This window comes from Haliotis rubra, unplaced genomic scaffold (assembly GCF_003918875.1).
Source record: "Haliotis rubra isolate DU_JTF1 unplaced genomic scaffold, ASM391887v1 Scf214, whole genome shotgun sequence".
Classification (NCBI taxonomy): Eukaryota; Metazoa; Mollusca; class Gastropoda; order Lepetellida; family Haliotidae; genus Haliotis; species Haliotis rubra.
The window spans coordinates 894,551-921,720 of NW_025766159.1; the positions used below are offsets into that span (position 1 = coordinate 894,551).

Here is a 27,170-nt window from a genome sequence, read left to right on the forward strand (position 1 = left end):
GAACGCACAAAACATGTTATCAGTTTTTTGTAAATGTCAACTATTTTCGCGATCCTTATCCAAGTTTTCAATCCCTCTACACATCTGCCTGTGAACCTACCAGGTATATTTATAGTGTCACCACCCATTATTTCCACGACCTGCTTCTGGATAACCAAACACACACAAAAAAAACCACAAAACAAAACAAAAACTGCAAAATACCCAACCAAAAATCAAAACAAAACATGACAAAACAGCAACAAAATCAGCACCAACAAAGAAACAACAAAACAATTTAGACTTATTTGAATCAGCCAACTATCAGTGGCATAACTTCCATAAGTGAGCGTATTTCCACGGCACTCACTGACATGACTTAGACTGTGACTATGAGGATGTCATCTTGTTGCATTTCCGTGGCAATAAGTTCCCAGATAGCATTCAGACGTTGGCCCAACGTTGGCAATGGTTTTGCCAACATTGCCGACGTTGGGCCAACGTCCGAATGCTATCTGGGTTAGGCTTCAACTGAATTTGGTGGTAGTGCTCCTTTCTGGAGCAGATCCTAAAAAACCTTTTATTTTGCCGTTGCGGGGGGATATTGATGACTTTGTCTTCTTTATATTATGCCAATGGACGTTTTACAGGTATTAACGCTGTAGTCACACCCTACAGTACATGTACCCTGAATACTCAAGGTAGGTGGCCAGATGGTGGAAGCATCAAGACATTCATACAAACACAAGTGTCCGAACGTGTGACGTCACCCGGGGCAAGTGACTTAGTGCAAATGTGCCGCTGGTTACCCATCAGGGAATGGGTACCCGGTATACCAACTTTAGAAAGAAAAAACAACTTGCAGATGTCTCTTGAGAATATAGGGGCGGTGGGGTAGCCTAGTGGTTAAAGCGTTGGCTCGTCACGCCGAAGACCCGGGTTCGATTCCCCACATGGGTACAATGTGTGAAACCCATTTCTGGTGTTCCCCGCCGTGGCATTGCTGGAATATTGCTAAAAACGGCGTTAAACCATACTCACTCACACACTCTTGAGAATATAATGCATATTTTATTCACATTATTCCTACATTTCATCTCATCTTCCAGCGACGAGAATAGATAAAACTTAGATCAAATATTTACATTTGTGTGATGAATCAATGGTAATAGACAATATAACAGGAACAATATACCTCATTACGTCCGAAATAACAAACTTTCATAAATACGAAAATATGGACACATTTTACCCTGTGTAAACACACACATCATTGTCACAAATAACAATCTGTTTAGTAATGTTCATGTGAAAATATTTAAGACATAACATTTAGCGTTGTATTTAAGTCAGTTTACAAACCCATGAAAAAGATCTACGATCGACTGATCAATAACGGAACTGAAACAGATGAACTTCAGATGCTTCTTTTGAAGTTCTTTTCAGAAACAATGAATGTTGGAGCGAAAGCAGTATACGAGAAAACAGACCGCTCTGATTGGTCAAAAGGATCAATGTTTTCATCTCGCACCTGTGCGCGTTTTCGCGTTCGACTCACGAGATTTTGGACTTTTAATTCCCATAATGCTCTGCGCGAGTAACGTTGAAGTGTTGAAGTGCGATCTGTCGGGATTATAAAATTGAGAGGACCTATTAATCCAGTTATTCTTGATGAGCTTGTATTCGGGGTTTCAATATGGCCTCCGAAAGAAAAGCCAAAAAAGAGAAGGAGATCGTCAGCGAGTTTGAAAGTCATATGCGAGGTAAGTAGCCCAGGGAAGCTGCAAACTGCATGCGCCCGGTGAAATCGACACTAAGGCTCCTGTCAAATGTCAATCATTCTTTGTGAGTTTCTCATCGCATAATTTTCCATACACCGACACGAAATACTGAGAGCCTATCAAAGTTAGACAATGTTTCATATATAGGTGCTTATGTTGAAAAAGTGGTGATATTGTAATGTTGTATTGATGGCATGTGTTCTCACGGGTCACAGACACACCTTTTTAGCCCCAGTGGATAACAACTTCCTCTTTGCAAGTAGTTTCATGGTGACGAGTCCCCAAAATGACAGTTGATGACAGAGGGGAACTGAAGCAAAGCGTCGCGCGCTCTAATTTGATTGAGAGAAATCCTATCTTCATCTTTTATAACAACATGAACAGTCCCGTTATGGATGTTAAAAGTACACTATTGATTGTAAAAGTTTTGTAACAATTTGTAATGTGGTCGGCTATTGAGACAAATGCATGGAACAACAGCTGATGTCGTTAGGATGCAAACACATTTACCGCTGAATCAAACAACTCTTCACTCGTTTCATATGTGTTTTACGTAAGTTTCACAGGAATACATTCTATGCATGTATCTGACGCCTCTTAAAGTCTGGAAACAAGAAAAAATGACATCCTTAACAAATTAGATTTTACCAGCAACACTATTAGGCTCCCAATATTATTATTCACAGGGGCTTGTATCACTGAAAATAGTACATCCTCGGTCCAACACTTGGTCACTGATAGCCATCTATATAACAATAATAATATTATCAGTAATATAAGCTCCTGTGATTATATTATCTATGCTGTATTACTTTATTTACTGATATTTTTGTTCTCAGCTCTAAATATTTACCAATTTCATAAATTGTAAGTAAAAAATTGATAAATTAACAGCTGTGAATGGTCAGTGACAAGCATGATTGCTGATAAGGGTGTACTTGTTTTGATAGGTGAGTAGTAATGCAAACAATCATTTGAGTTAATTGAAAGCAGGGCGAGCTGATGATTGCTGAAGATTTATGACCATTGTGTAATCTTAATGTGTATGACCCTTGAACTGTGATTACCCAGGTGAATATGTAACCTTTCACCTGCTGGCCACTGGTGCTTGAAGGTGTTATGATACTGTGCTCTGTTTACTTGTTCCTGGTTTATGGCTAAAGGTTGTGTAAACTGACTAGTGAAGCATTGCTACTATTGAAGAAGTAATCTGTAGATTGTAGCCTGTACCACATAAGCACTGTACTGGACTGAGAGCATACAGCAAGAAGCTGTGAATACAATGCTGGACTTGAAGCATGACAATTTTTGTATTTTAACAAAGCTAATGTATTCTCTAGTATGTACATTATATGCCCAACAAAATGCATTTTCAAAGCTGACAGCTTAGATAACGATTATAAACAGTTTGGAGCAAATTGTTTGGGGGATGATATGGCTGCTTTTATTCTGTATTGACTTTAATCTATGACCAGTTTAGTTACATATCCTTGCCAGTGAGTTTAAGGAGTTGATTTAGCAAAACTGATAACATCCTTTACCCTCTGTTACAGTTTTGTAAAGTGATAAATATTGTTGTTTTCTTTCCAACATTTAAACCAAGGGAGTTTGTTAAGTTATATCCATTTCATGTAAATAGTGAACTAAGTGTAAATCCAGGCCAACAAAGGTAACAATGAATTGATAAATGATTTTGTCAGTTGAATGCATAGTATTTGGTGAATTTCCTCCCATGTTTTCCTTGTCAGTGATACGTCATTAAATATCAACAATGCCAGAACACTGCTGGTTGAGTCAGGAAGTAGCATGCTGTGGCCTGTGTAGCACCAACAAGTGTAATACTCAATTGTAAGCTTATCTTTATCATGACTTGGTCAATTGTTATCAGTAGTCCAGGAGAGATCGATCAATAATTGGTTGACCGATCTGGAATGTCAAACCGATTATCAGTTTGCTGAAAGGTATAAGTGATATAGAATGCCAGGTGAAATAGAAAATAAGATCAGGGCTGAAATTTACTGAATAAATGGCCACTCAAAGGATCCACACAAAATTGTATTGATACATAAATATAGACAATTAACATATTTGAATTACTGTTAGAGGTCACACATGATGTCACTGACCTGCTTTAGTTTTCTGCCAGTGTTGCCTGTTTCTTCTTGAAACAATTAGATTTTTTATATGAATCCTTAACATGGTGTTTGGAACAAAATGGTTATTAGCTAAAAATGTTTCACAGTATCTTTTTCAAAGCAGTATGAGCCTAAAACTTCACAAACACAGAGATACACAAACCCAGGCAATATCAATGATCAGACTTCAACATGGGAAGAGAAATATACATGCTTCATAACACTGCATAACACAATGCAAATATCCTGTTTTGATTGACACTCAGGCTAAAGGATGTATAACTCATCGATTGGCTGGAAGTGGTGATTCCATAACATGATAAATATGCAAATTTCAAACAGAAAATGCTGATGAACAGTGCATGCAGTGATCAGCTGGCAATAGACGTGCAGAATGCTTGCCACATGCTTTGGTAAATTGAGCTTGTTTTGTTCATAATTACCCATGATGCTGAACTTTGTAGCCTTGGATCTATTTATAAATGTTATTTAGTTGATGAAACTGAATTTGAACCAAGCAACCCACTTCAAAACTATGCTAGCTAGAGCCCACTGGATCATAGTGTGTTGTTACCAACAGACTGGAACTATGCTAGCTAGAGCCCACTGGATCATATTGTGTTGTTACCAACAGACTGGAACTATGCTAGCTAGAGCCCACTGGATCATATTGTGTTGTTACCAACAGACTGGAACTATGCTAGCTAGAGCCCACTGGATCATATTGTGTTGTTACCAACAGACTGGAACTATGCTAGCTAGAGCCCACTGGATCATATTGTGTTGTTACCAACAGACTGGAACTATGCTAGCTAGAGCCCACTGGATCATAGTGTGTTGTTACCAACAGACCGGAACTATGCTAGCTAGAGCCCACTGGATCATAGTGTGTTGTTACCAACAGACCGGCACATTTCGTATAGAGAAAATAACGACTGGAAACTGATTGTTCGAGCTTAGTTGAATGTTGATTCTTTGAAAAGTTGCTTTTCCTTTATAGAAACATTCAACCCCTGTGAGATTCAGTTGGAATCTAGACTTAGTTCAGTTTGGGCTATATTACAGTAAGGGCTGGGTGAAAGGGAAGGTACTGTAGCTGAGACAGACTACATCAACCTGACAGGCCAGATAGACACATATAGTGACTACCTACTATCAGTTAGAATTGTATTCCAGGTGAATGTTGTCAGTGATGTTAATGGTGATTCTAAAACAGTTATGAAGATTGGTATACAGATATGAAATTGAAAAGAGGACTTAGTATAAAGAGCAGGGATTAGGCCTTAAAAGAAATTGTGGTTCCGATTACCCAACTGCCCCTTGAATTCTGGTGCAAGCCCTGTATTTTTTAAGAGGTATGAATAAAATAAGCTACTATTGTTATTTTTCCTTATCCTGACTCATGCTCTTTTTGCTTGTCTTCTTCTTCTTGCGAACATAGTGGAACACTTGTATCTCCCTAATTGAAGCTCCCTTCAATGTAAAATCACTAATTAGTACTCAGCACGAGTTACCTCCCTTCCACAAGCGCGGGAACGAGGGCGCCACCTCCACCCATGTGCCTCACTCTCTCCTTCTTCGCCCAGTGAGCTGGACGTGAGAGCACCTGTGTCTCCCGACACACTATATCCTTTGATTATATTTAGTTAGTTACCTCGTATAGACATCTATAGAGGTTTAGCTAGTATCCTTCAACAATTATATATTGATATTTAGTCGTGTTTCTACTGTTTATTCACGGGACGCCGTGTTTTGTTTCAGTGGATTACGCTGATAAAAATTCTGTTCTGTTGCAGATTACGCTTTTTATTCTGCTGCTGATCCGCATTTAATATGCCCTAGTTGTACTGCGCCATGTTCATTTTATTCACGCTTGCAGTTGCGTACTAATTTATCCATTTCTGCCTTTAATAAATAATTACTTTGCGCTTGAGACGCCGCAGCAGATAGGTCACGATGCAGAGTCTAGCCATGACTGATACACCTGAACCCTCGCCAGTCTACTGCTGTTGGTCGACCCCGCCCCCGCCTGGTGTTCCGCTTAGAGTGGTGGAGAGGCGTGGACGTAGTCCGCCTTCCAAGAAGCGCCCCTGCTTCCCCAGACATCCCATCGCCGCAGCCGAAGACTAGAGTTTTCTACTGCATCTCAACGCCACCTCTGAGGGGAAATCAACGGTCTACTTGAACTTTCTCAGCCGAGATTGTTCCCGCCGCAGATTTGGGCCTGTATGATGATCAGCCGATCATCATACCTGATGTACATCAAAAGAATGACCGATGTCGGCAACAGTGATGTCAGCGCAGATCAACATGCAGCCTGATGTACCAACGCTGATATTCTATGATCTTCCTGAGGGTCCCGTCGCTACCAACACTCAACGCAGACTTCGCACCCCCAGGGCAGCGTCGACCTCTGAGGGGAAATCAACGAAGTCTACTAGGACTTTCTCAACCGAGATTGTTCCAGCCGCTGAACTGGGCCTCTACGATGATCAGCTGATCATCATCCCCGACGACGCCACAAGAAGCTTTACCGGAGACAGCTACAGTGACATCAGCAGAGATCGCCATGCAGCCTGATGTCTCTACACTGACGCCAGACGACTTCCTGAGGGCACCGACTAATTGCCGCAGACCATCCCAGATGAACTGTTGCGGCAAATCATGATCATGATGGAGGGCCACCACAGACTGGGAAGCAGCCAGCCCAAGGCCCGAGCCTTCGCGAAGGTTCCAACGCAGACGACACCCCAGAGGCACCCCCATCAGCGTAGCAGCCACGACGAAGCCACCTTCGCGAAGGAAGTCGCAGACCACCTCCACGAAGGACCCAGATGTACAGCCTTCGCTAAGGCCTTCGCTAAGGGATAGATCATCACCTTCCTCGCTTCATCCCTAGATGCGACTCAGACCGCCAGACCTCACGGAAGCCTTCGCTGGGTCAAATCGCCGCTCCCCAGGACCGACGCAGAGGAAGCTTCGCTGGTCAAATCGCCGCTCCCCAGGACCGACGCAGAGGAAGCTTCGCTAAGGCCTTCGCTGAAGCGACACCTGACTACACGAGCTTCGCTGGGCTATCAACATTCTCCTCACAGGTCTCCGAAGGTCAACCCATAGACGCAGTTCACCAACACGATCTCCGCCCGCTAACCGCCGATCTCCTCGCATATCACCACGCCGATCGCCTCACAGGTCACCACACAAGTCTGCACAATAAGTCTACAGTCAGGTCTCCCCGAAAGCGTCACCCGACATAGAGATAGAAATACACAGTCCACCATCAGAAGAGCATCAACCTCTCATCAGTGATGCTGGGATAGAAAATGAAGGAGGCATCATTTTCAGACGCTGAGATACTGATATTGGATGGTAAACAACCTAGATCTCTTTCACCTTCCAAGAGTGGCAACTCGGGCGCAGACATACCTGATAAAGGAAGACGAGGCAGACGCCATCACCTTACCTCCAATCGACTCGATTGCCGCGGTGCCACAGTATGTGGACACAGCCTACCATAAAGCCATAATAGTTCAAACGCCAGAGGCGATGTTATTGGCATTAATAGATCTAGAACGATCAATGAGATTCTTATCACCAGATTTCGTGACACCTACTTCTGAAGATGATAGGATGATCTACTCGCTCTATTTATGCAGAACCAGCAAGAACCACACCCTGTATGAAGCTAACGCCATATATTGATCGGTTTCTAGACACTTCGCCTAGAAGTCCCAGGCCACCTCCGCTGGCGGAGCTAGAGCCTCACCAGTTACAAGGGACGCCACGGAGGAGTAGCGCCACACCGACCCCACATATTGCTGAGTGCGGCGTAAAACAATACACTCACTCACTCACTCCTGTTGAACACAGAGGTCGCTTCGCAAGCAAGCCATATATTATATATATACTGATCGGGCTCTGACTCAATACCTTCGGTCGGTCGCTAAGCTAAGTGGCTCCAAGTCTACCTCACACAGGAAATCTAGATTGATACTTCGAGAGCTTCATGCAAATCTCCGGCGCCCACCGAGGAATTCTCCTCCAAGGTCTCCATATATTAGCCACTCGCCATATATAGCTACTGGCCAGTCCGCTTCAAGACATCGCATAAGTTGTCTATCAACTGTATGCCATATGCCGCCTATAAGCCTCCACGCCAAGACAATTGCACAGGCTATTTACAACACAGAACGCCGCTATATTAATTAATCAACGACGCTTGCATAGATCTTCACAGAAATCAACCTTTCCGTGATAGATTGGTAGAATATGCAATCCCGACTACGATACGAGTATCTACATGCGACCATTACGCAGATCTGCAGACAATTCAATATCGAAATTGAACAGCAGCCTTGTTACAGCGAGTATAACTCATAATCGCCAAAGTTTCTGAGAAGAAATATGTACAACAAGTTCAGCTTTAATTCTACAATTATGACGATACATTCATGTATACAGTCTACAAGCTGACAACTTGCAAGTTTATTGTACCTTTATATAAGAAAGTCGCAATTATATTCAAAACTGAAGTTACTTTCACGACAGCCAGGAAAATAACCTACCCAGCATTAATATTACAGAGCGAGGTATTTCGCTACCGGAGGTTTCGCTACACCTTTAACCCTCAAACACGTGGTCACTCGGGTAACTTCGAAGCTACGTGAAGACCGACGATTATGCTAATATCAACGACGGCAAGATTTTATACAAGGTTTTTTCCTGCTACACCGGTGACATCACAGCTGGTATTCTACAGAATCAAAATGCCTTGTTCTGATTGGACCGTTGTGGACAACGACCTCACGAGAGGTCGATCTTAGTTCACAGGTCAACACTTACGCTACAAGTGACAACTATATATCAGTGAACGAGCAAGCCTCCTTACAGTCCAGTTAATCTGAACCTTCATGATTGGGCTGCTTTCTTCAGGTTAGAGACCTCCCCTGTCAAGTTAGGACGAGGCACGGCAGTCAGGCAATTTTACATAAACTTCAACGAGGACAGACACACCTGGTTGTGCACCTACATCGCCAAGGACTTCAAGAGCTTAATAACCTAGACGACGGGATACAAGTGGATCTAAATCCACAGCCGCCTCAGACTACAGCTGAATTTCATAATCAAGCTACTAACACAACTAGATGGTTAGTAAACCTACTTAAACTTTCTGATTGGAGAATTAAAACGGAAGTTTCACCCTCCAACTTGGGGATCTGAATATAGTGTTCCAACACCTCACAAGTGAGGTTTATGAACACGCCTGGATGACATACTTGGACTTCATGATACGATGATTCTATCACGATGGCCAGCAAGAGCACTGTAAATTTATCTCCACCGAACCAAACAGAAGGGAATAATACAACAGATTATTTCCTCTATCATCAACTTACGAGAATGAAATCTCACGCACTATATCTCCGCTTTGGATCAGAACTGTCATACTACGCATACAAGACGGATGGACCCAATCCGACCCTCCATGAGCTTTTAATACTCATGATATTAGAGCTAACTTCTGCATTGATCTACACAATGTTATTTGAAATATGGAGGGTTTATTTTCTGAGATCCGATATGGTGGTTGCCAACCATTATCTGAGAGATATCATCACCGAGGACGCCTCAGGTATCCACCAATTCGATCCCATGGTCCTCGCAGACAACAGTTGACAGTTCCTCGAGAAGATAAGTCAATCTTACAGATTTCTACTTATCTTATAACAGTACTAAATAGCTACATGCTATATATAATTTGCTTAAGTTCTTTTTATCATCACAGTACTATGATTATTACATCATACAATATATAAGTTAACAACTCTACAGAGTTGGTTATTATATATTTACCTTAACTTAATTATATCTTAAGCATAGTACTATACTCAGATTGTAAAAATATATAAGCTAACAAACTCTACAGAGTTTGGGCTATTATATAGGTAGCTTAAGCTTATTCATATCTTAAGCTCAGTACTATGTTTATATCATATAAGTATATTAGCTAACAAACTCTAAAGAGTTTTTGCTATTTGGCTTAAGTCTCATCATATCTTAAGCAATATGGTTACATTATAACATGTATTAGCTAACAAACTCTACGGAGTTTTTTGCTATATGTAACTTAAGCTTATTCATATCTTAAGCGCAGTACTATGTTTATATCATATAGGTATTTTAGCTATCAAAACTCTAAAAGAGTTTTTTGCTATTATATATTTGGCTTAAGTTTCATCATAATTTAAGCTTTATGGTTACATTATAACTTGTATTAGCTAACAAACTCTACGGAGTTTTTGCTATTATATATGTAGCTTAAGTTTCCTTCAAATCTTAAGCTCAATACTATCAAAGCTCAATACTATGTTTATATCATATAAGTATATTAGCTAACAAACTCTACGGAGTTTTTGCTATTATATATGTAGCTTAAGGTTTCCTTCATAAACTCAATACTAGGTTTATATCATATAAGTATTTTAGCTAACAAACTCTAAAGGGTTTTTTGCTATTATACAATTAGCTTAAGTTTCATCATATCTTAAGCAGTATGGTTACATTATAAAATGTATTAGCTAACAAAACTCCACGGAGTTTTGCTATTATATATATAGCTTAAGTTTAATTATATCTTAAGCTCAGTACTATGGTTATAACATAAAAGTATATTAGTGAATAAACTCTAAGGAGTTTTTTTTTGCTATATACATTTAGCTTAAGTCTAATCTTATCTTAACCTTAGTACTATGGTTACATTATTAATCTATAAGCTAATAAACTCTACAGAGTTTTGGCTATTATATATGTAGCTTAAGTTAATTATATCTTAAGCACAGCACAGTACTATACTCATATTGTAAAAATATATTAGCTAACAAACTCTACAGAGTTTTGCTATTATATATGTAGCTAAAGCTTATTCATATCTAAAGCTCAGCATTATATCTATATCATATAAGTATATTAACTAACAAACTCTAAAGAGTTTTGCTATTATATAATTAGCTTAAGTTTAATCATATCTTAAGCTTAGTACTATGTTTATATCTTAAAGTATTTTAGCTAACAAACTCTAAGGAGTTTATACTAGCATATTAACAAGCTTAAGTCTATTAGTCTTAAGCATTGTATTAATGTTATATATACTTTATCATAATAAGTACATTGTAATAACCTTTATATGGCAGCTGATAAGTTAGCAGCAGGAATTCATCAGTTCAGTACCTTTATGAAGTTCCCATAGGGTTATTACAATCATCACAGTTCAAATCACTAATTATTAAAATCCAAAGTATTATATATTTCCCACCTCCCTTTTCCGTCGGAGTCTACAAGCAAAAAGAGCATGAGTCAGGATAAGGAAAAATATGTAATTTTTAGAGTAAAATTGATATTTTATACTTATCCTGACTCATGCTCTTTTTGCTTGTCTTCTTCTTCTTGCGAACATAGTGGAACACTTGTATCTCCCTAATTGAAGCTCCCTTCAATGTAAAATCACTAATTAGTACTCAGCACGAGTTACCTCCCTTCCACAAGCGCGGGAACGAGGGCGCCACCTCCACCCATGTGCCTCACTCTCTCCTCATATACTGAGCCCAACATTTGAATTTACAGGGAAATCCAAAGTGTTATGTGGGGAGGATGGGAGGGCTTACCTCATGAGTCAGGATAAGTATAAAATATCAATTTTACTCTAAAAATTACATTTTTCCTGACACTGACGAACAATGGCCATTCTGACAAAGAATGTTGACATTATGAGCTCGAGCTTGATTGAATAAACGATTACACATTGATAAAAGTGTTATTGGTTCGCACTTTACTTCTAAACAAAATGTAAAAAAAAAAAATTCCTACCTACCTACCCTAAATTTTAAAGAGGTGTAATCGGAACCTCAACATTGTTTTTTTATTTTGCCTTAGACAGGTTTCTATGCATGTATGCAAACAATTTTCTACATGGAACCCATTGTTCAATGCAGGGCCATGAAGTAAGTCCAAATCCCTACTCTTCTCTTCGTTTTGTTGATGTCTTCTTTCAGCAGCCTATTAACATCTGACTTGTTCTGCCAAAACAATTGACCTTCAAACCCTCAGCTGACCATTCTCCTTCTTCCTTCCCAAGCTACACATAACACAAAGTCTATCGTGTTACAGCTTAGGAGCTATGGACTGTTTTTAATTTCAACCAGTTACCTTGGAGATTCAAAGGACTGCTTTATTGTTTTTCATGTGTATATTCATGTATATCATGACACCATGTCCAGAATGATATCAGATTTAGAAGTAACAAGTTGCACAATGACATTGGTGTATCTTTATTGACATTTATCATGTTTATACACATGAATCGTGCCAAGACTAATTACGTAGGCTGTGGTCTGTGGATGGAGACACAGAATTCCATCATGACAGTAACTGACATTTATGTAAGCTGCCTTAAATGTGATATGGCTGAAAGAAGAGCCTGCATCAAGTCATCCTTCAATATATCTACTGAAAATGATAGATATAAGAAATCAAGCCATTCTGTTCAAGATTTATGAATAAACTCTACCGAAGTAAGATGTATTGAAACGACATAAATGTCTCAAAATAAGCCTGTATTATCAGTTATATGTCATGACCCATTTGAGGACAATGTTAAGTCATATTAATTCATTTGAATTCATCATAAAGTCATGAACTTCTAGTGCGTTTGAATAACTCAAGGTCACTTGTTGTGAAGCTAACATACATGGAATGGTTATAATGTCTGCATATGTTTTACCGTTTTTCTGTGCTGCTTGTAAGTATCATATGACATGACACATACAGGCAGTGCCCTGTAGAAGACATAAACAGACTTGTGACTGGGAACCTTCATGCTTGACTCTGATGTTGTGTGAAGATGGCAGTCTGTATCAGTATCTGCAGCTCGGACTTGACCAGCTTCTTGGAATCAAAGCAGATGGCAGTTGTATTTTGACAAGACTTATCGTTGATGCATGTATGTTGCCATGGTTAGGCCGTTTTGTTTTTTATTAATTGGTTTACGGATCCGCCGACCCTAATTTTTGGCAATGGCAAATAAAAATAAAATTTCAATGAGAAGTGTTTTTTTATTACCGCCGAGTCCTGGCGTATCAAAACCTACATTAAAAAAAAAGATCGACTGACATACCCGATATTAAAATCAGTCATCTATTTGCACTGGTTCAGAAATAAATATTTCTCTTGTAGAAAAATCGTGGGCACGACTACGAATCAATAACAATGTCAGAAAACACTTATTACATTTCAAATGACCATATATTATCGACAGAATTAGAAATATAAGCTATTTTTCGCAATGTCATTGAAAAACAATTCTCGGACACATGCTTCGGCAACGGGTCCACATCAAAGTTGTCAAAGAGCAAAGTAACGATGTTTCGAGATAATAATTAAACAAATTGAATAAACTGAAGAATATATTCAATAACAGTACTCATAAAAGTTGTCAAACGTACATTATAACTTACTATTTCCATCTTTATTGTGTGATCGTGTAATGTAATTCAAGTGACATCTCGGCTTTCGTCGCCTCGATCTTCGCCCTCGGACACGATGTTTAATGCTAAAATATATGCATGAAGCATTTTTGTCACAAGTTATAACCTAGCCTGATATGTCCACAAAGGTCTGTAATATACGTATTGGTAGTGATCTTGTGCGTAACACGTTCAGAATAGCATGATTTTACGCAAAACTTTTGTCTGAATCTAAAAGTTTTCCTTTACGAGGACGGTATCCAATGCTGTAGTTTGATTGGCTGCCTTAGGTCACGTATGTGATTTTGACCAATCACGATCCTCGTAGCCGACTGTGACAGAAAAGCGTCATTAGAAACCAATCTTTATCCAATCAAATCGCTTCTTACAACTGTGAAAACTCTCTTGGCAAGGGTACAGTGATATTGTTGATGTTCAGAGCTTTCGAACGATACCCGCCATCAAACGAATCGCCTCACATGTTTTTCATTCGAAGCTTCGAAAACGGAGGTATTTCCCACTGTTGTATCACGTTACCGAGCGGAAAGCCACTGGTATCGGGAAATAGACGACCATACATATTATTTGAGAAATCTTTTTGTAATAGTTTTCCGATTACGTAAACATGAAAATATAAAAGAAAAACGTAAGGGGATAATTATGACATGTTACAAATGGAAAAAATCGTCGTATTTTTTGCACCCTTCGTGGTTTATCTGGACCTTATAAATGTGTAAGCTTGCATATTCATAAATATTAACTTATTTACGTTGCAGTTGTACGGTATTATTTGAATAATATGATCATATCCATCTGTCATGACTGAATTAAATTATGCCTCTGCCAATACTGCTTGACTAAGTCACATTAATTTTTTGGTTTATTAACGATTGAATGAAATTTGAGGACAACCAAAATTGAGACTGGAAAGCAGCCTGCAGTGCGAAATGCCCTAAAAGTGGCCCAAAGAGGAAATAGTCATTGATTTCTGCATTTTGTAAACAAATAAGCAACAAGTCAAAGACAACTGGGCAGTATTAAAGTCAGTAGTGAATATGTCCCTTGTTTTTACTTTCATTTTATTAAATATAGAAGATATTTCATGTTCCCAGTGCAATATCAGTTACCTCTCATCTCATAATGGAGAAAGGCTGATATTTGCAGAGATGTTACACTGGAAACATGACAATTCCTATATATTCGATGCTTCAAAGATGGAAAAGAGGCATGTCCAGACTGTCCATACCATTGTTGCACTGTCACCAAGCAACGACTATTAAATGATGTCAGGTTGATTGTAATAGTGAGGTAACCGCATTCTACTGGTGATGTCAACATATTTTTGAAATTATTACAGAGTTTCGAAAACTCAGTCATTCACTCTTATGATTCACAATAATTACTCTTCTCTTACAATATCAAATTTTGGATTATTTTTTTTAATCCTACCGACTCAAATGTTGAGACAAACACTTCAAAAATTGAAGACTTTCAATTTTATTTTTATTTCAACCACCGACCCTAGGTATTTTGGAAAAAAATCCGTAAACCAATTAATAAAAAATAAACGGCCTTATATTGATGCTGTATTTGTATAATACATGCAAGGTACAGGCAATATTTGCATACCTCTTCTTCAAGTTGATCAGGTCTTGCAAGGACCGCCTCCGTGGTGTAGTGGTTAGAGCGTCCGCCCGGAGAGCGGAAGGTCGCAGGTTCGATCCTCGACCGTATCGTACCAAAAGACGTTAAAATATGGTACTTGTTGGTCCCTGCCTGGCGCTCGGCATTAATGGGTACAACAAGGACTGGTCGGCTCGGAGTCAGTATAACGTGTCTGAGTGGGGTATTCATGCTTCACTGCGGCATGGTATCTCAGTGGGCTAGCACTATAAAAAACAGCTTAAGTCTGGGCTAGTACAAGCGGCCGCACATACACACGCATGCACGTCGTCATATGAGCGAAATATTCTCAAGCACGACGTAAAACCCAATTTCACCTCACATCTTGCAAGATATCCGACCATTTTGAAACAAACATACTTTTTTGTAATTAAAAAGAGTAAACAAACTAAAAGGTTGCAAGATTCAAGTATTATTTTAAGTTATATGGAAGTCGTCGATTCATCTAAGGTGAGTTCCAGCAGAGTGTATTCTTTTGGCAGCCATATGTCCTATTTATGCTCTTGACTTGGTGTTAGTTGTCTATTTTTCCTTTGACCTTTCTATGATGTTACTTCTGTTTCCCTCTCTGGCATTTCTCCAGAAACAAATATCTGATTTATTGACAACTGAGTTTCTGGTTCAGAATCATACTCAATCTCACAAGTACCATATATATTTAGTGTAAGACAAGTTGTTCATACCTAGGTTTATATGATGTAGTAGGGTTGAGGGGGTGGTTGCCTCATGCATTGGGTGGAAGATCTCAGATTTTTTTTACTTGTGATGTCAACCGATGTCCAATAGCCACGGATGTTGTTTGACATTAAAACTTCACATTTCATTTGAAATAACTGTTTAAAGAACTATTTTGACATAAACTTCCATTGTGTTTGAGTGAATTCCTTGTTCATAATATTCAAATACTTGAAGTTTAAATTAACCTCGCCTCAGTTACGACTACCCAACCAGCTGACACGATGGGAAAAAAAACAGTCTCAGCAAATTTTCCGACACAGTTAATTTTAAATATATGTTTCATTTAAGTCATCACTCAATTTCACGTATCAGTATATATTGCTGTATTGAAATAAACTGCAAAGTAGCAGTAACTGTAACCAATAATGAAATAACATTTTCATAACTTGAGATCAGTTGCTGATGTGATCTAACAAGTAATATATAACTGGTGAACCTAAAATCAATTTCCTCTGTTTTTTTCATTAGCAAGTGTTGGAAAAAGTGTATTTCTAAGACTGTTGAATAAACACGCTCATAGACAAAACTAATCCTAGTAACTTGAAAGACAGATTATTGGTACAGGAAATAGACTGTCTTCGTCTAACTTACTTCAGTACTTGAATGAACAGAAATTTTTTACTGTCACTATTTTCATGTTGAACCGTGTCAACGCTCCAACTGGCACCATGTCCTGGAGTTCCAAGCATTGTGTGAAAAAATATTGGAAATAAACATGTTATATTACAAATTTTAGGTTTGTGTATGCTCTGATGATGTGCTTTGTTCAGGGTTGCGTTTATAGACGAAGTATATAAATTGGTATTGATTTTTTTATCATGGCGATATACTGTAGTTGGTTGTCTGAAGCAGTATGTGGACAAGATGGGCAGGTCCACTTCATGTACTCTAGGGGATTCCAGGTATTCAGTTTGGAAAGGGTTGATCTCAGCAAACCTTCACAGCACATAGAGGACGTAACCTGGTCCGTGTTTCTCATCTCCGGACACTGACTAATATCTCACAGTCATACATCTTCACAGGTTAGCTTTGGGCAACACAAAGTCTGTAAACGATTTAGGTTGATGATGTCATATCTGCAGATGTAAGTGGTCTAAAGAATTCACCTTTGTGGAACTCCACGAACATGGTACTGCTCGTACTACATATTTTGTATCACTTGTGCAAGTAAAGTTTCAGCGGAAGTGTTCTGGAATCAGGAAGTTTGGAGGTTTTTTTGTCCATATGCTCCTGTTTATTGTGAGAAAGACTGGCGTTGAATTATATTCTTATGCATATATGGTAATAATGAAAATCCTACTTGATAAAGTTGAAATATTGTGACCATTAAAGAATATTTCTTTTGCCATAAAGTTTTGAGAATCAAGCGAAGTCCAGGGTCACCAGGAAACATTTCTCAGTGTTGAGCAGATCCACACACAATGAAACGGTAACTAAGAATCTGGCTCATTCCCAGTGATGACTGCTGAAGACAACTATGTTGACAGACTGTGACATTTACCAGTAGCTTACATGTACACACACGCCTGGCAGATTGCTCTTAGTCATGCACATACTCTCACTTGCAGTGCTATTAACATGCCCCATGTTGGGAAACTTTGACTGTCCAGTGTTTGATTTGTCACTGACATTTATGTGGAGGAGATCTGTTAGTTGGGCAGTTACAGCAGCTTCACTGAAAACAATGTCTGACAGAGACATAACATGTTCTTTTGCATGGTAAAATTGTTACCTATGTACACTATATGTTGATTGCATTTGCCTAGGTTCATGAAGTTGCATACTTGAGATTCAGGAGATTCTTTTTGGTTCAGACTGTTGGGGTTAATGGCTGCTGTCATGTCTTGTAGGTAGCCATCTGCAGATCTGGGCCTAGTTTTTCGAAGCTATCTTAGCCCTAAGATAGTCCTAAGTTAATGTTAATGTATGGCACTTACGACTATCTTAGTGCTAAGAGAGCTTAAAAAATCTAGGCCCTGACTTGGAAATCCCGCTGTATTTGGTGTGTTCTGCTGCAGACTGTACTACTCTACCACTGTCTCCATGCTCTGTAAACACATCAGTCTGGGCCTGTTAGACTAACAACTAGTCTCTGAAATGAACATATTTTACAGATAAAACACTTCATCAAATAAAAGGAGCCCTGAGACTTTCTTCATTTTCAGATACTATCAGAAATCTAGACTTGCCTCATATTCTAGACTTGCATGGGCATTCTTGGATATAATTGTTTCAGGGTCTGAATGACAGACTATGGACCAGTGAACCACTGGTTGTATTGAGAGCAATGTCTGGGTAAGATCAACCAAATCACCAAGCCTGTCCTCCAGTCTATCACAGGGTGAATTGCAGGTTGAGACTACATATGGTTGCTGTCAGTGAAATGCTGGAGACCTCCTTGGTGGAATGTGATGTGTACTGCAGATTCTGTGAAGGACTTGTGAACCTAGTGTTCATGGAAGTTGATTGGATTGGCAATTGCTGGTGAAACCAAATACTGTGGATTTATCTGGTTCAGCAACCCTCAAGAAGAGTTCTTCTGATCAACTAACATTTGATGGTCCTGTTTCCAACTTCTTGTCTGACCTTAGCTCAGTAGACCATATCATCATTGACCTCGAACACACATACCTAGCTGAGGTCATTTTAGTGTACAATACTGATACCACTGACTGTATTCTCCTTACAGTTATTCCCTGTCACCTGGTAGTCCCGATATATTCCCTGTCACCTGGTAGTCCCGATATATTCCCTGTCACCTGGTAGTCCCCGATATATTCCCTGTCACCTGGTAGTCCCGATATATTCCCTGTCACCTGGTAGTCCCGATATATTCCCTGTCACCTGGTAGTCCCAATATATTCCCTGTCACCTGGTAGTCCCAATATATTCCCTGTCACCTGGTAGTCCCGATATATTCCCTGTCACCTGGTAGTCCCAATATATTCCCTGTCACCTGGTAGTCCCGATATATTCCCTGTCACCTGGTAGTCCCGATATATTCCCTGTCACCTGGTAGTCCCGATATATTCCCTGTCACCTGGTAGTCCCGATATATTCCCTGTCACCTGGTAGTCCCGATATATTCCCTGTCACCTGGTAGTCCCAATATATTCCCTGTCACCTGGTAGTCCCAGTATTTTGCTTGTCTCAATTAGATCACCTGCAGTCTCCACAAACATCCTACTATGATGTAGTCCTGGCCCCCATACATGTATGAGTGTAAATGTAGGGGGTTATTGGGCAAGTGCTAATTTTATTGATTAGGCAACGATATCAGGCATGGGATAGGGAGTAGCTGTTTCAAGATGTGCGGTACATTAATATGTTGTGTGCACCGTGTCTTCTCTGGTTTTCACTGAGTGTGGATGGTATGCTCCACCTATCACTTGTATGCCCTGGGGTACAGTCAATGATGAGAGCTTACTGCTATTTCTAGAGCAAGATCCAGATCAGCTTCACTCGTCATACAGATATTCTGGTGTCTAGTGGCTCAACATGTTGGCAGTATGCCATCTGATAACAGCATAACATCCTTGCCATGTACCTTACACCGTAAAGCCACTAGTGAAAGTGAAAATCTGTTTGAATAGTGGGTTATTCCTTTTCACTTTCTCATTGGAATTGACATACTAAAAACAGTCTCGAAAGTATTTGTCTGTCTTTGCTCAAGTGTGTTACTGCAAGCTAACATGACACACTTTTGGCAGTCAATTGATGTCTCCTTCTCATTGTAAACCATATTTTTTTGCTTCAGAAGAGGTAACATTGACAGACCTGTTTTTGTGAGCGTCAAATCGTGTGTCTCCAATGTTTCTGGTATTTGCTGTGAGTGTTTCAGTTTGTATTGGGTGAGGTAGGTGTGCTCTATAGGGGAGAGGAAGAGGGGGAGCTTGGCAGCCATGGAAGAAGATTGACTAATGGTCGTCAGTGTCAGTTTTATACACCTGACCTGGGAAAACAGCAGTTAGAGAAAGGCGTGCTGTCAACAGTCAACATCTTGTGTCAAAAATGTCGATACTGTCTTCCTTGGCATGGGACATAGCTCCTGTGTGTGGCTTGGTTCTGGCAGGGAGGGATTTAGCTGGATAAACAGTGTTTGTGTGGCCCTGTGTGCAGGTTTTGTCCAATGAAGAAATCAAGTTTGAATTGATATTTGCATGTGTTAGTTTATTTAGTCATATACAAACAGTATAAAAATCCAAAATATGCCACTTATGTGTGAACATACCTTAAAAGATTTAAGTTTGCATGCACTTTTGTTAAGTTAAGTTAACTTTTGTGAAGTTTATACTTTGAGGCTGATCATTTGTAGAACATGAAGAATACTGTGCATATTACGAGATCATATTACAAATAATGGTAATCTGCCTTCAAATGGAAATGTTCTGCCTTCGATTAAACTTCCTTGGTCAGAGTATTAACTTCCTGAAACTTGTTCATAGACAATATGGAAATAAGCATGACTTTCATACAGCTGACATTAATTTGACACTTTACAAAACTTGATGTTGAAAAAAGGACTGTTAAGAGCTTCAGGTTGTTTTAATCAAACATCCTTGTTGCATCTCAATTATTTGAAGCAAGACCTTGTAACAGGAGTCACATATCTAACATGACGACAACATATACTGTTTAACTGACAAAAACTGTTATTCTCTGGGAGCAGGTCTGAAACCTTGAGATGAAACTCAACACTGAAAGCAAGACTAACATGTTGTAGACTTTGTTTTTCTTGTCTGCCTGTTTCTCATTAACAATAACATTCCTTGTTGACATATTTCTGTCCTGCTGGCTGCTTGGCTTGCAGTAGCCATGTTTTTCCTCTTGCCATCAACCGCTTCTGTTTGCTGTGTGAGCTGTCAGTTGAGGTTGTGTTCTATCACTTTAGTGTGAAGATGTACTGAGGTAGATAGCATGTTGGCGCAGAGCCGATATTGCCAGCTGACCCCTTTCACTTGACTGTTGTGATGTTCTCTACGTCCTGCCTTCAACTCACACATATCTATGTTGATAGATACATGCGATTGTCCACTGAAACGTGTCTGTGTGTTGTCCACTACAAATATTTGTTAGACACTGTTATTTCTATGAGTCAGGTTGTTTTGTGACAAAGTGATCATAGCTTTATCATTTTGAATGGTTGGAAGATATGTTTGTATTGTTTTTCATAAAAATGATTGTGGTAGTGCAGACTTAGACTTGGGAATTTACTTATTAATTGCATCACTTGTAGTAGAACATAAATAACTCATGAAAATCTCCTGCATGGGTCTAAAGCTGCAGCACCTTGAGGTATCAGTGTCTTCTTTCTGAACTTGTTGAAACAAAGCCAAAGATCAGCCTTCGCTAGGAAGGGCAGACATTATGAGATAACTCAGTTTAAGCACTGCTTCCTGTTGGTGGTTGGTTATCATATCAATCTCGTTTACCCTGATGCGTTTATTGGATTATCTCCCCTTTAAAGCTGACTTTGTTTAAGATGGAGATTGTCAGGCAGTATTGCAGACTGTTTACACATACATTCTGGTCCAAACACAAGCTTCCCCTGCAAGCTTTGGGGGATTGCTTGTGCTGCTCATAATTCCCAATTTCTTATATTAAACATGTTAAAATGAAATCTGCCCAGAATACATCTGTTGAGTAAGTATAGAACAACAATGTAAAAGAATGCCATGTCTTGTCTTTGCTCAGAAAGAGATTTCATTTGTGGAGTAAAGGGTATAATAGCTGTGAAAAATATATGTATTGTTCACTGAAAACAGGGCATTTAAAAGCTTTTAACACAATGACTGTTCCAAATTCTGTAGTTATGATTTAACTTAAGATAGTGTTGGTGCTAAGAAATATCCTTATTAGGGCCCTTATGTGTTGCATACTTGGAACAATATGTTTTAATGGTAATTGTCAGTATTTTCTTTTGTTAGCATTTCAATATTTCATGGCAGTGAATTTACATCTTAACATGGGCTGAGGAGTAATCAACTGTTTGTTTCAGTCATGAAAGAAACAAACTCAGTTTACATCTAGCTCGACAAAATATAACCACCCAAATCATCATATGATCTGAAAACCTTTTTGCACAGGTACATATGGATAAAATCCTGTGCAATGTGTTCAACAATGTTTGACATATGTAATGCTAAATTCAGATCCTCATATATTTGGAAATGGACATTAAGGCATGTCTTGTGTACCAAGGCAACAGCATGTGAAGCCCACTATTAATCTTACACAATGTCAGTTTTAAAATTAGTCATGTTCATCTTGGATAACAAAAGAATTATATGTATATGCTGTTCTATCCTGTTTGACAACTATTCTCTGACACAAGAAAGACACCATTACTTTCTTTGCTTTATGTGAGTGCAAAAATATGGTGCTAATGAAAAGTTTGAAGTGCCAGAATCCATTTACTCCCAACCAAATTTCCAGATCATTTTCAAGTAAGACAGTGTTGACCAATATAGATCACAACTGACTGAGTGTCAGGTTTTCTGAAATTCATTCTGACTTATCACTGACATATATTGGAGAGAGAAAGCGGCCATGATGGCTTGGTTATAACTGATAGCTTGAGCTGGGTGTATTTTGACTTGTGCTTTCAGTGGGGTTCAGGAGCAGGCAAAGTTCAGGTGTGAGACTGGAGGTGATCAAAGTATCGTGGGAGTACTTGGCGCAGAGTGTCTTTGAATCTTTGCCAGCTCTTCCAGATGAGACAAGGATAACGCAGATAGACTTGCTGCGGGCGACTACATCACAGCATTCCTGTGATGCACGTCTTTCCACCATCTTCAATAAGATTCTTGTCTTGTACATATTCTGATCATTCTTTCATGGTACAATGGTTTTCTCAACCAGTTAAGACCATTATTTGAGAAGGGTCTTTTGTTTTGCTCAACGGTTTAGGGTGAAGCCCACAGGCCATCTTTTTACCTTCTGACTTCAAATAAGGAACATGTCTGGCTGTTTTTGTTTAGTCCTTATCTGACACAGAACACAGGCTCATTTTTCTGTGCAAGGTATTGCTGTGTTTAGAGAACATCTCTTTGCACGACTTTGATAACAGCATCTTCTTCTGGTGGTTCAGAGTCTCAGGTTGTTCAGTAATTGATTGTCCAGGTATTTAGATACTTTTGGAAGTCCTGTTGATATTTGACTGTTGGGTGATTCCATTTCATAGATTACAAAACAGTGTAGATCACCAGCGCATAATCCTTCTGTTCATCCATCGCATCACTTGGACTGGGCTGACTTCGCTCAGTCTCCAGGTGACATGTCATGATTCAAACTTCACACTCAAGTGGAGATTATCTTATTTTATATATCTTGTTTATATAAAGGTCTGAACTTGGTATATAAATGAACAAACTTATTCAGTTGTGTTCCAGTGGTTTGTGCTGTATTTCTTTGTACTGATTCTGGGCTGGTCTTCACTCTCTGTAGTACTGGTGATTGCCTTACGACCTGTATATTGATGTCCACATGGCCCCCTTAGTCAAGTCAGTCATTACTGAGTGTAGTTAATGGGCTCTCATCTCTGGAAACAGGGCATTGTGCTGCTGTGGTTATAATTGCAGATTTTGATAAGCACATTGATCAGTTTGGAGTAGTTAGCACCTCTGTCCTCATATTCAGGTCCAGTGAGCTGAAGAACGCCTTCATTGTGTCCAGTACAATGTAGGATCAAGGTCACACGGAGGTCACCAATAGGATTTGGTGTTAGTCTTTGTCTTTATGTCCCTGTTGGTGATACAGAAGTAAAGAATTAAATGGTGACCGTTACTCGCATGAATATGGATTTGAATCAAATTAATTATGATTTAAATCTGCTGCATTGGACTTATTGAAGATATTTCCTTTTGCTTCCGCAGACTTTGAAGGCTATGTTTAAGTACAAATTGCAACATTTCAAATATGTAATTATTCTGACATTATTCCCCAAATACTTAAAATGATTAATTTTGCATAATACTATCTGACAACATCCTGACACTTACATATTCAAGCATGTGAATTTGAATGTGAAGGTTTGTTAATTAGTATCTGGGCAGGCAGATGCAATGGTTGTCTGATTTCAACAACTCAACTACAGTAGGCTTATTTCATACAAGGGCTTTGTTGTCCCCGCTATATTATATAACATTTGCTCTATGCAGGTGTCTATGCAGCTTGATTACCTCACACTCCATGCCTGGAATCTACTGATATCTCATTAACTGGTGCTCAGTATGGTACAGCAAATTAGTCATTAAAGGTTATACTGGTATCTTGGAACGTCCAATCAGTTTGGCGGGTGTTTAAAACCAGAATCAAAGTTTTATCTTTGTCTATTTGAGTTAGGTTTACCATCATATCATGTCATATGTTGTGTAATGCAAGTTTCATATATTGTGTAATGCAAGTTTCATATGTTGTGTAATGCAAGTCATAAGCAGTGACCAGCGATGACTCAGGCTTCAATCTATCACAGTTTAATGTCTTCTCAGATACAAAATAACAGCTCATTGTCATTTATTGAAGAACAAATGATTTGTGGCTAATCTTTGTGTTGTATCTGGTAATTTTGTCTTGTACATATACAGACCCTATCATCATGATCATGTTTGTGACAATTGAGAAAAATGTAAGGAGACACTCAAGTTGTTACGTTTAACATCAATATTTAACGATGATGAGGGTAAAGTTGAGTTTTGTTTGTGGCAAATATTGTGACAATATTTTTGTTAACTATGACAGTGCTTTGTGTCAGCCAAGAAAATAGAGTTTTATGACTCTTCTTGACATTCTGCACATATATGGCTGAGTGCACACACTGGAGCCACACCACCGCCAGGCACAGTGAAGTCAGGGAGTGGGCTTTAGGAACATGTAGAAGTGTGTCACACCATCTGTGATACCTGTTTGTAACTTGCAGCAAAATGAAGTTAACTGTATAATCCATTATATAAGCTCATTGTTACAGAACAATTAGTATATTACGTTGCGTGGCATGAGCTGTAGCAACAAGGAAGTAGGCTTGTGTCAATCTACATTTTGACACCCAGGTCAACCATAGGATAAAGTACTCTCTAAGTTATAAAAATGCAATACAGCTAACTGTATTTTGTTATTTGACCAGATATCATTGCTTTTTTCATTGTGACAAATGTCATGTTTCATGTAACATGAGTTTGGCATTTCTTTTCATGAGAATACTGATAGCTGAAGAGGTGCTCATATACTGCATAGTTAATTGGTAAATGTGTGTATGATCAATATTCTTTCTCAGTCAGATATTGTATGTATGATGGTATCATATTAATTTGCAAAGCAAAATTATATTTCAATAAGAATCACAAACTCTGAGGTTTCCACTAAACCACGTCACCTGTCTAGTAACACTTCTGTTGGGCTGACAGGAGGCCATATGTTCTAACAGTAATCTGTGGAACTGATGCAGAAAGGCAAGTGTGAGCAAGTAACTTTCCACTTTTTGATGCAGACTGTGATTTGGGAGAGCAAAGGTCAAGGTTGATAGCAAGGGCAAGGTTTGCTAGCCTTTGCTAGAAGATAAAACATGGAAAATATTTTGCCAGATGAAGGTTAAAATGTTTTTGGAGATGTTTGTCTTGTTCAAGTCAAGATCACATTTGTTTTTTCTACCATGTGTAAGTCTGGCTGCCAGGGGATGGTGAGGGTGTCAGCTTCCTCTTGTGTTGTCACGCACACATTGATCTATAAACATCAGGATCACAAGTAACTAAATATGTAAGCCTATTTCACCGTACTACATCTTGGTTTTCATTTATGAAATGATATGAATGAGAGGATGGTTGTACTCTGTCTGACATTTCAATTCATAGAATATTTTACAAATTTTTCACCTGATCCGAATAGCTGGAATGTTGTGTTAGCTGGCAATTTGAATTTTTGAAAACTCCCATATTTGTACATCACCTTGCAGCCGATGATTGATAAGTATGGATTTGTGATATATATCACTTGGAATTTAAATCTTGAACCATAAACTACTGCTGTTGTACCTCTGGACAACTTTGCAGCATATCAGACCTGCTGCAGCCTGTAAGTGGTCAAGCACCAACACCAGGCAGCCAGATATTCCTGTCCTGATGATCACACTGTCAGAGATGATAATTCTTCATGGGGATGATTTCATCTGTGGATGTGTGCATCATTTCTGATTTGTTTTAACTGTAAATTGACCACAAATTTTACCACACATGCTTGATTTCTTGCAATAATAATCAGCATTTTCATGTACCAGAGATGGTTAGTGTTGTATCTACATAGCCAGAGTATGAGTGAGGGTGAGAGATATATATTATTAACATCCTATCAAACATTTCTGTAGTGAGGAAGTTTATGAGGCCAAATCGGGAAATGAAGCTTTCACATGGAGAGGTAATGTTTGAAAACCAAGAATGTAGTTCTTCGCAATGACAGAAATATTGCACAAGGAAGTACATGTATTCAGTTTCTACATTTGGGAATGTTCTTCTTTCTGTGAAAGACCTGTCATTTTTTTGTGAGATGTTTTCTACTTATTTCAAAAGGTCCTGAATCCTATATAAGGTATTGGCATCATTCCAACAAAGCATTCATAATCTAGTTGCTGAGATTTTGATGTATGATCAATCTGTGTACTGTCATCATTACAAACATGTATTGTGAAGATTTTCCTGAACCAGAGCAGATAAAATGTGACATAAATCAGGACGGAAAATCACTACTGTTGAAGACCAGGATGATTAGTCTTGACAGAATGACAGAAACATCTGTTCATTGTAACTCAGCAAACTTTATGTTCATTGAATCTACCATCAAAATTTTGTCTCTGTCCAATATTGTTCTATTTCGGCAACTGTTGACAATTCACATTTGTTTTGACATTCACTTCAAGGTTTGTGACGTCTTCTTTGTTGGTCATTGTAAGGCAATGTCATTATAACTGTCATAAATATGTCTTTACTTGCAATTTGGCAATAGGTATGCAAAAAGGAACACTTTTGTAAAGTTGGAAATACTGGAAAGTATTCTTAATGCATTGTTCACAGTCACACAAGGTCTGAAGTACCGTAAGCATCGCATCGTTTGATGTTGACCAAACAGTCATTTGAATCGATTGTGTTGTGTCAACATGACATTTCTTGAAACGAGTGAAAACAGGTTTCAACAAAATAAGGATTTGTCTTCTGTAGGTCTGTAAAGTATTGCTGTGTTACAAGGAATGCCTTTCGAATGTACTAGCATATAATCTATGAAATCTCTTATTGAGCAATAAACGTTGCTCTTCTGACACCTTTAGAATATATTGAATGCAGAATGTTCCTTAG

The 27,170-nt window shown here is 38.9% G+C and overlaps 1 protein-coding gene across 1 annotated transcript in view; it reads left to right on the plus strand.

Annotated features, from left to right (window-relative positions):
• Nucleotides 1-1,552: 1,552 nt before the first annotated feature.
• The window catches only part of LOC124276847 (SLIT-ROBO Rho GTPase-activating protein 1-like), a 163,161-nt gene continuing 137,543 nt past the window's right edge, over nucleotides 1,553-27,170 (plus strand). Inside the window, 1 exon segment of the mRNA XM_046712499.1 lies at nucleotides 1,553-1,742. Coding sequence (XP_046568455.1) covers nucleotides 1,676-1,742 — 67 coding nt within the window. The 5' untranslated portion in view covers nucleotides 1,553-1,675.